Source organism: Triticum dicoccoides, chromosome 6B (genome assembly GCF_002162155.2).
Source record: "Triticum dicoccoides isolate Atlit2015 ecotype Zavitan chromosome 6B, WEW_v2.0, whole genome shotgun sequence".
Taxonomy (NCBI): domain Eukaryota; kingdom Viridiplantae; phylum Streptophyta; class Magnoliopsida; order Poales; family Poaceae; genus Triticum; species Triticum dicoccoides.
In genome coordinates this window covers 695019286-695028866 of record NC_041391.1, presented here as the reverse complement: position 1 = coordinate 695028866, position 9581 = coordinate 695019286, and the positions used below count along the sequence as shown (strand labels likewise).

The following is a 9581-nucleotide window of genomic DNA, read 5'->3' as shown; positions in this document are numbered from 1 at the left end:
GACGGTGGCAGCAGCCGCAACATCCTCGGCGGCCTTCTTGTCGGCCTCGGCCTTCTCAACGGCGGCACGGTCGGTGTTGGTCGACATGGTGATGACGAAGGTGATGCTGACGTAGATGAACAGAAGCGAGCAGTCGCGTAGTCGCTACCCAAAAACCTAATCGCCCCTCTCCCGTACAGGATCTGGACAGGCAGGGTTTCGGAGGCCTGCTCTCCCGTCAACCGTGTACGCGGTGAACGGGATGGAGTCGCCGGCGGTAGCAGTAGCAGAGGAACGACGTGGGCGTGGAGGCGGAGGCGGAGATGCGTTATGTTTTCGCGGCGGCTAGGGTTGGCAGCGCCCCACATATATATGTGCGTCCGCGCGTGGAGAGATGTGGGCCGACGTCTCAGATCGTGGCCCTACCTGTCAAAGACTCTCCGTTCCTGAGGAGGAGTGCGTTTGGGCTTCTTTTCTTCTCAAGCTCCAATAGCATGAGGGAGAGAATCCCTTATAAACCACTCCAACTCTCCTTCCACTAGCATGGTGAGACTAAATTTCTCACCACATTGGCATGCCACCTACATGGACCCTTAGAGATTAAATCTGAAATTGTCATATGGGCTCTAGGCCCATCTCATATTTCAATAGTCGGGGCGCGTGGCGGCGTCCGGCTGGCTCCTTTGGCCTCCCCGCGTGCTCAACGAACAATGGCTTCGATCTCGATAGTCAACACACCAAATGCGCATGGAGATGGAGCATGGACATGTATGAGTATTTATTTATTTACTACTTCCTCCGTTCCAAAATAGATCACCTAATTTTATACTAATTTTATACGTTAGTATAAAGTTGGGTCATTTATTTTGAATCGGAGAGAGTACTTGCTGCAGGCAGGCAGAGAGAGACACAGCGTCGCTACAGCAGCAGCTGCTGCTTTGGCTATGAAACAGAGAGACAGCGTCGCTACAGCAGCAGCGCTGTACTCACCTTGGCGCCTGCTCTCTGCGAGCTATGGCCTGGTTGGTTAGTTAAAGTGCTCCTAGTACCTGTACACGAGTGGGTCACGTACGTACACGGGCTAGTGTCCTGTCTTGTGTCCGTGTCTCGTTATCCGGTGGCTAATCAAGTTGTTAATGACGAGCTAGTACGTACTCGTGCTAGGGCTCTACCGCTTGGCGTGCTCATGCTCCTGTGACAACTGACAAGGAACAAACACACTCCTCGGGAGCACGAATGTTGTTGCCTCATCCTCTCGCATCGTCGCCACCCCATCCCCAGTAAACCCATGCCAGGACGATGACATGCGGGCCATGGTGCTCGGGTCGGCCGGTGCGCGTGCGCTTGGTGAGACGGGGTCCGCGCGCGGCCAAGCGAGAGGGAGCGAGCGCGCATGGAAAGGCACGTCTCGGCGTGTCTCGTGAGCAGCGAGGCGTGGCTCTGCCTGCCGCCATCTCTTTCCCATTTCCCTCTCGTCTCCTCCGGTAGGCCGAAGCAGTAGGCTTGTGGCCCAGGAGAGCGAGCGAGGAGTACATCGCTCTTAGGAGAGAGAGAGGGAGAGGGTCGGGGATATAAGCACCATTTGACACATGCCAGTGAGCACTGACAGCAAGCTCAGGGCAGGGCCTCAGAGCTCTGACTAGCTGCAATGCTACATGCGAGACTGTTTGGCTTTGGGGATTCAAGCTCGCCGGCCAGGCCCCATTATATCCATGCCAACGTACGCATTCCTGCGTCGTGTGGGATGATGACGCTGATGCCCGCCGGCCGGCCAGCCGGCCGGACGGGTTCCAGTTCCACGCCTTGGGAGCCGTTTCGGGACAGAGACCCAAAAATGGGTGGTGTATCTTTTGCCTGCGCGCGCGCATGCCTGCCGTAGGCGGGAGTCGGATGAGGTAGGCTGGCCGGCGGGCGAGCGAGTGAGCTCACCGGATCGGCCACTGGCCTGGCCTGCCCGGTGCACGTGAGCGGCTCCCGTGAACTACTACCACCGTCGGCACGCCTAAGGCCAACTCCACCGCACGACCCACCCATCCGGTCTGCTTTTGTCCGTTTGAGGTAAAATACGACCCAACGGTAATACTCAAACGGACAAAGCTGTCCGCTGGTGTCCGTTTTAGTCCGGCCCAACCCCAAATTCAGATCAAAGTTGGGTCACAAATGGGTCTAAACGGACACAGACGGACGCGCTCCTCGGCCTCTCTCGTCTGCTCGTGTCCGCCACTGGCCCACAGGTCAGCGACCCACACCGAGCCACTCCCGACCTCGTTGCTCCCTCGCCGGCTGCCGGCCGCCCGCCGCGTCCGCCGTCGCACGCCCCGCGCCCGCCGTCGCCCCGCGCCTGCCGCCGCGGCTGCCGTCGCACGCCCCTCACGGGATGCCCGAGTCGATGATGGTGCCGCCGGCTGCCAGCGTATCGGACGGGATGTCCGCCGCCTCCCCGCCAACGAGGATGGACCTAGTACCTGTACACGAGTGGGTCATGTATGTACACGGGTTAGTGTCCTGTCCCGGAAAAGAAAAAAAGGGGTTAGTGTCCTATCATGTGTTCGTGTCTCGTTATCCGGTGGTCTCTGTCGCCAGGCGTGTTCCTGTGACAAGGAACAAACACACTTCTCGGGAGCACGAATGTTGTTCCCTCATCCTCTCGCATCCTCGCCACCCCACCCCCATTGCCAGTAAACCCAGGCCACGACGATGACATGCGGGCCATGGTGCTAGGGTCGGGCGCGCGTGCGCTTGGGGAGGCGGGGTCCGTACGTCGTGTCGGCTGCTGCCCCGGCGCGTCCCGTATGGCTTTGCTTGCCGCCATCCCTTTCCCATTTCCCTCTCGTCTCCTACTCCTCTCTCCTTGGCCGTAGCCCGTAGGCGGCCACGTAGCAGCCAGCAGGAGAGAGGGAAGGGCGGGTAGTCGGGGGTATAAGCGCCATTTGACACATGCCATAGAGCACTGACAGCAAGCTCAGGGTAGGGGTGGGCATTCGGTCCAACCGAACCGTCCGGTCCGGTTCTCCGGTCAGTTAAAAAATTCGGTTGTCATAAACTGTTGACCGATCGGTCTCCTATAGAATCGCTAACCGAGCCTTCGGTGCACCGAGAAATTCGGTTCGGTTTTGGTGGAAACCGAACAAATCGATGAGTACAGGATTGCCTCCCCGCATCCCGACCTGGGGCACCTATTCTGTATGGTCGCCGTCCGCCGAGGAGAAGCAATCATGGAGCCAGGGGGAAGGAGCGACGGCGCACTACGGCAGTGCGTGTTACCTTGGAAGTGCATCTGCCGCCGGTCGTCCTTCGTCTCCCAGAACATAAGCAGCAGCCCTCGCCGTTGTCGCCGGAGCAGAGGCCGCAAGTCCCAGCCGCAAGCCCTCGTATGACTGGATGGCGGTTAGGTTTAGGTCGTGAGGGGAATCCTGAAAACGAGCCTTTTGTTTCCCGTGACCGTGAGGTTTCCAAGCGCCCGCACGGACTCCTGAAGGCTCCAGGCTTACGGTGGACAACTGGGCTATGTCTAAATGGGGTTGGGGCGTTGGGCTGCATCGTTCTTTTTTTTTTGCCATCAACGTTGGCCTGCATCGTTTAATAGCTACAGTTGGACAGTTTTTTTTTCTTCGGTACTTCGGTCAGTTCGGTCAGCGGATGATTGGCACCGAAATCACCGAAATTACTTCGGTTTTGTTAAATTGACAACCGATTTTATATCTGAAATTTCGGTCATCGGTTCTTTCGGCTTCGGTCCTGGTTTTTTCGGTCCGGTCTTCGGTCCTCGGTTTTTTATGCCCACCCCTAGCTCAGGGCAGGGCCTCAGAGCTCTGACTACTCCCTCTTTCCGGGTTTATTAGGCCTTCCACAATGTGTTCGATGCCACAACTCTGAAAAGTATGCCACGCAGACGATGATGCCAGATGAAATATATTTAGCACCGCCCGCACACTGTGAAAGAATTGGGCATCGATTGGAGGTCAGACCCACACATATAAACAAGTGTATATCAGCAACAGTTGCCCCACTAGCAGCGTCTTGCTCCTGGCTCACTGCCGCTTCTTCCCTTGAGCATCAGGCTTAGTTTATTGCTTTGTTGGTTCTGGCATCGGAGCAAGTAGATGCTCCGGTTCCCAGAAATTTTTTTATGGCAGTGCTTGGGCAATGGAGAGCACTGGTACCAAATGAAGTAAAGATGAATTTGGCACCACTTTTGGCCTACATAGTGGAGGGCCTTAGGCCCACCGACCGAATCACCAAGACCAAGGTAGTTTCCTGGAACGTCATTCATTGCGGGTGATCAATCATGCATGCTCTGCGCCAATCGCATGCTTCACTTTCCCTCTTGAGCCCCCGCATGCAACGTCTGCGAATTTATTTCCTGCGGGCCTAGCAGACGGAGCTGCAACCGAAGCGGAAAATCTCTATGCATGCAGCGTTTGTAAATCAATTATTTCCTTGATAATGCTGCCCCATGCACTTTTCTCGCAAGCATCCAAGGTTCCCAATTAATTTTCCTTGGTACTCGGAAGAAGGGGCCTTATAAATACGGACGCCACTCTCGTGCTTACGGGCCCAATAAACCCGGACGAAGGAAGTAGCTGCAATGCTACATGCGAGACTGTTTGGCTTTGGGGATTAAAGCCGGACGGGTTCCAGTTCCACGCCTTTGGAGCCGCTGGCTTTCGGGACAGAGGCCCAGAAATGGGCGGTGTATCTTTTGCCTGGGGTTTTTTCACTGTTCTAACCCATCTGGCAAACTTTAGCACGATTTGACCCGCTTTTGAAACTTTTTTCATATCTGGCCCAAACCGAGACGCCAACATCCATGGCGTTCTGCTTGCACTAAAGACGCTGCGGACCCTGACGTTTGGCACTGGCCCACCTCCCTGGTCAGCCAGTTTGACCATCCGACGTGGCAAAGGGTTAAACGCCATGGCCCTTGGCGTTTACCCCTGGAGAGCAGAAAACCGGCCCGAGCCGGCTCGGGTGTAGCCCAACCCATCAAGACGCAGGAGGCGTCTTCCTCCTCGTGGCGGCGGCTACAGAAGCTCCGCTTCTCTCCTCCCCTCACCCAAATCAACCCCAAATCGCTTATTCTCTTCATCAAAAGTGTGGATCTGAGCCTCCCCATCTTCCTTGAGGTATTCTCCACCAGATCCTCCGATTATTTTGGGTTCAAAACTTGTATTTGGCAGCATTAATTCATACTTGTTAGAACCCTAGGATTCATATTCTTTGCACTTTTTTGAGAAAGGGGAGCCCATGGCTTGGTCATGTAGGTATGTTGTATACTTTAGAAGAGTTGGCATGTGTTTATATGGTAGGATTGGGAAGAGAAGGCATTTGTGATAGGGTTGGGCATTTTAATTTTAGTTGCTATGTATATGGATTTAGATAGATGATTGCTTGAAATATAATTCTAACATATTTGTGTATTTTGTATGCTTGATTCTCATTGAGATATGGTCATATAATTAGGATGTTATATTGAGACTTTGTTATGTTGTGTTGCCATTGATATTTTGTCATATATAGATAATTGGTCTTGTTATCTTGACATTGAGATATGTTGCCCTGTGCATTCAGATTTTGTCATATATAGATAAACAGGTTTTGTTATGTTGCCATTGAGATATGCATTTATGTTGATGTTGTTATGCCAAATATATGATATGTAGGATGTTATATAGTGTTATGTATGTTTCATTTGTTCATGCTTGATTTGTAGGATGGCGGGGGAACGGTGGTACGACGGTCTTCATAAAGGGTACGACAAAGAGCATCGTGCGCGGGACATTGAGAATAACGGGGTAAGACTCAATCTATTTGAATTCTTGGTTATTACTTGTCAGTTTTGCTAGGCACTAACCATAATGCAATGCTATTTTGCAGGAACTAACACCTATGCGCATGAGGGGTCATAGTGCCCACGACTGGATGTGCGACAAGCGGTATGAGCCATACTTCGAGAGATTGGGCCTTCTCCCGTTCGTGCTTCAGTTCAAGCGACACGCTCCGTCGATCAACCATGGGGCGATGACCGCACTTATTGACCGTTGGAGGCCAGAGACACACTTGTTCCACTTGTCATGTGGAGAGATGACCGTGACCTTGGAGGACATGGCGATGATCAGTGGCCTTCCAATCAATGGAGAAGCTTTGACCGGCACCACCGTAAGTGCTAATTGGCGAGATCGTGTTGGCCAATTGACAGGTGTTTTCCCCGAGCCTCCTGAAGAAGGCGAGCGTGACAGTGAGAAAGTGTTGCATCATTGGCTCCGAGGGGAGAGAGGAGTAGTATGCCCTCCGGACGCCAATGAGGTTGTTGTGCAGCAGCACGCCCGAGCATATCTGTGGTATCTGTTAACGAGGGTAGTGTTTCCAGATTCTACCGGTAATAAAGCCCAGTGGATATTCTTGGACCTACTAAGTGACTGGGACCGTAAGTACAGTTGGGGTTCAGGAGCACTAGCATACTTATATCGTCAGGTAATTAGTAACCAAATTGTCAATTTGTTTGCATTTGCAATTTCACGAACCTCTTATCAACAATTTCTGAATTTGCAGCTCGACGAGGCATGTCGTAGGAAGAAGGGCACATCTGGTATGGGTGGCTTTGTTTGGTGCCTTCAGGTTTGGATGTGGGAGCGGATGCCCGTTGGACGCCCCGAGAAAAATAAGACACCTCCTGAAGGATGGGTCCCACATGACGGGAGGTATGGAGAAGATCCTTGGCGGTTTCCGACCGTCGCCTACTGTTGGAAGATGGCGAATGTGTACACAGGCAGCTCGGTTGCGCGATACAAATGCTACATCAACGAGCTGGATATGTTGACTCATAAGCAAGTAATGATAACTTACGCAAGAGCACATCAATTGTGATGGAACCGTGTACTTAACTAGTATCATCTTGTGTTGTAGGTCGATTGGATGCCATATGATGCCGATTATGCTTTTTGGCTGAACGAGATGTGCACACGTGACAGGAATATTTGGCGGGCGAGATGCCCACTGATATGCTTCTATGCTGTCGAGTCGCACTACCCAAACCGTGTCGCAAGACAATTTGGGATAAGGCAAGGGACACCAAGGGATGAGAGTTTCGAGACAAGCCAATTTCTGCATCAGTGAGATAGTTGTAGCTTTGGATATATAGTAGAGCATTATGAAATACATTTCTTGCTAATGCTTTCATCTTGTACATAATTTGCAGAATTAGTCGAAAGAATAACCCGGAAACTTCGACTTGGGCCATCAAGCACTCCGAGTGGATAGATTTGTGGAATCAAAGAGTGGCCCTAGTGGAGAAGGAAAGAAGACAACATAGTGATTCACTATACGAAGAGCATCTGAAGTGGCTTGCGGGACGTTACCGGTTGAAGCTAAAGCCCGGTTGGAACCGTTCGGAATTGGAAGAGTTGGATCGTGAGAGCGGGTATATGGACTTCAATGTACAAACGAGAGACAACGAAGGGACACAACTTGACTATGCACAACTACACGACCGAGTGGTATGCTCCACACAATTAGAACCTACTTCGAGTGCATTTGAATGTACTTCAAAGATAATTTTCGTGATCTTCATTTTGCAGGGCATGGAGTTATTGCATTGTGTTAACGAGGCTGGTGTAGCACTTGGTGAAGATGAGGGAAGTGGATCATCTGAGAAATCTCTTAGGAAAACAATGAAGGTATATGTTATCTCTATTCAAAAACCTCCATCTTTGCACACTTTTGACTTAGTCTAGTATTGCATCTTTGTTATGTTGCAGAGTTTCGTGGGTCGATTCCACAAGATGGCAGCTATGCTCTCTTGCCATGGAAGTAAAGCCGTCCTCACGGCTGGAGCTTCTACTAGCCGGGACAATAGACGGCGTCGTCGTCTTGTCTTGCAACAGGAACAACAAGAGGAGCAACTGCAAGAAGAGCCAGAGCAAGAGGAGGCACAACAAGATGAAGAGGAGTACAATCAAGACGAAGAGGAGGTGCTTGGGATGTCCCAAATGGATGATGCGCCTGAGTCATCACAGCCCACACAACGCACGTCGCGCAGCAAAAGATGAAGGAAGAAGTGAATTAGTTAATACTAGATTCTTGCGAACTTTGTTATGTTTGATTCGTGAACTTTAGAAGTGGCGTGAACTTTGCTACCTGGACTTGTGTTTAATTTGCACTTATGGAGTGGGTGAACTTTGCTACCTTCATGTTGTTGTGTTGCTATGATGGCGTGAACTATGGTACCTTCTTGTTGTCATCCTGGAAATATTGCTTAGTTTTGTTGTCATCCTTGCTGTTATGCTGTCATCCTTACCTTTTGTTGTTATGCTGAAGTTTCTGTACAGGCTAGACGCCATGGTCTCTGACGTTTTGCCCCTAGACGCCAGAAACCTTGGCGTCCTGGTATGCAGATGAGCCACAACAGTTCCACCTTTGGATATGGCCAAAACTTAGATCCACGACAAATCCCAAATTAGAACAAACTTTTTGGAAACTCATAAATAAACGGTCTCAAATTCATGACATATAACATAACTTAGATCCACGACATAAGCATTACATAGTTCAACTGACATACGCAGTACAAACTTTAACGGACATAGTTCAAATGACATACAACATCACTTAGTTCCATGACATAGAACATCACATAGTTCAACCCCTCGAGTTTTTCTTGCGTGAATTCTCTTTCTTATTTTTCTTCTGTGAATCATTCTTTTTCTTCTTCTTGCTTGCATTGGCCCCATCTGGCACCGAGGAACTTGGGTCGGTAGGTAGCATCGAGGAGCTTGGGTCGATATATAGCAGCGATAAGTCGGGCTCATAATCTAGCGGGATATGTTCCAATTGAATGTCATTGTTTGGTCCAGGGTTGCAATAGATGACACCCGGTATTTCAAGAACCCAATCCCAACGAGCAGCCTGGGTCGGTATCGGGGACATAGCTTCATTGATTGCCCAGTCAATGATCTGTCCAGGCCTATTCAAGTCCATCTGACGATATTCTAGCATAGTTGCATAAAATGCGATTTGCCTACCTAGATCACTTCTACAATCAAGTTCAGCCCTTTTCATCTCGGCAAAATTCTTTTCCATTTCAGCGATGACATTATCTGAGTCATCAGAAAAATATAACCGTGCAGAGTTCCTCGCAGCTTCATTCCTTGCATCGCAACTATTCACCCATAGAGTCATCTTTTCTTTAATGAGTTTGCGGTTCTTTTCATCCGCCGCATCCATATATTTCTCAATGAAAACCATCTTTGCATCATTATTAAGTGCCATTCCTACAAGAGTGACCTAACATTAAAATGCAACTCTATAAAGAAGTGTGTAACTCTATCACTAATCATAAGCATAACAACTAGGGTAATCCTAATCCTAATCCTAACCCAAATCGTAAGCATAACACTAGGAGCATGCATACTACACCAACTAAATTCATTAGGCTAAAGCTAACAACACCGTATAAAACACTACATATGTACCCTTTTTTTGCAAAGCATTTGCGAAAAAAAGGAAAAGCTAGGGTTTGAAATAATCCACTAACTGTGATGGATTGAACCAAACAAATCATGGGGGTGTATTGGATTTACCTCAATGGTAGTAAATGACTTCGA

General features: G+C 50.1%; 1 protein-coding gene across 1 annotated transcript; it reads left to right on the top strand.

Annotated features, from left to right (window-relative positions):
- The first annotated feature begins 5002 nt into the window (after nt 1-5002).
- LOC119325668 (serine/threonine-protein phosphatase 7 long form homolog) lies at nt 5003-8213 on the top strand. The gene is made up of 8 exons (XM_037599384.1): nt 5003-5105; nt 5693-5774; nt 5857-6453; nt 6532-6810; nt 6886-7091; nt 7178-7475; nt 7557-7655; nt 7737-8213. Exons 2-8 carry the CDS (start codon nt 5694-5696, stop codon nt 8025-8027), a joined length of 1851 nt encoding a protein of 616 aa, XP_037455281.1. The 5' UTR covers nt 5003-5105; nt 5693; the 3' UTR covers nt 8028-8213.
- Nucleotides 8214-9581: the final 1368 nt, after the last annotated feature.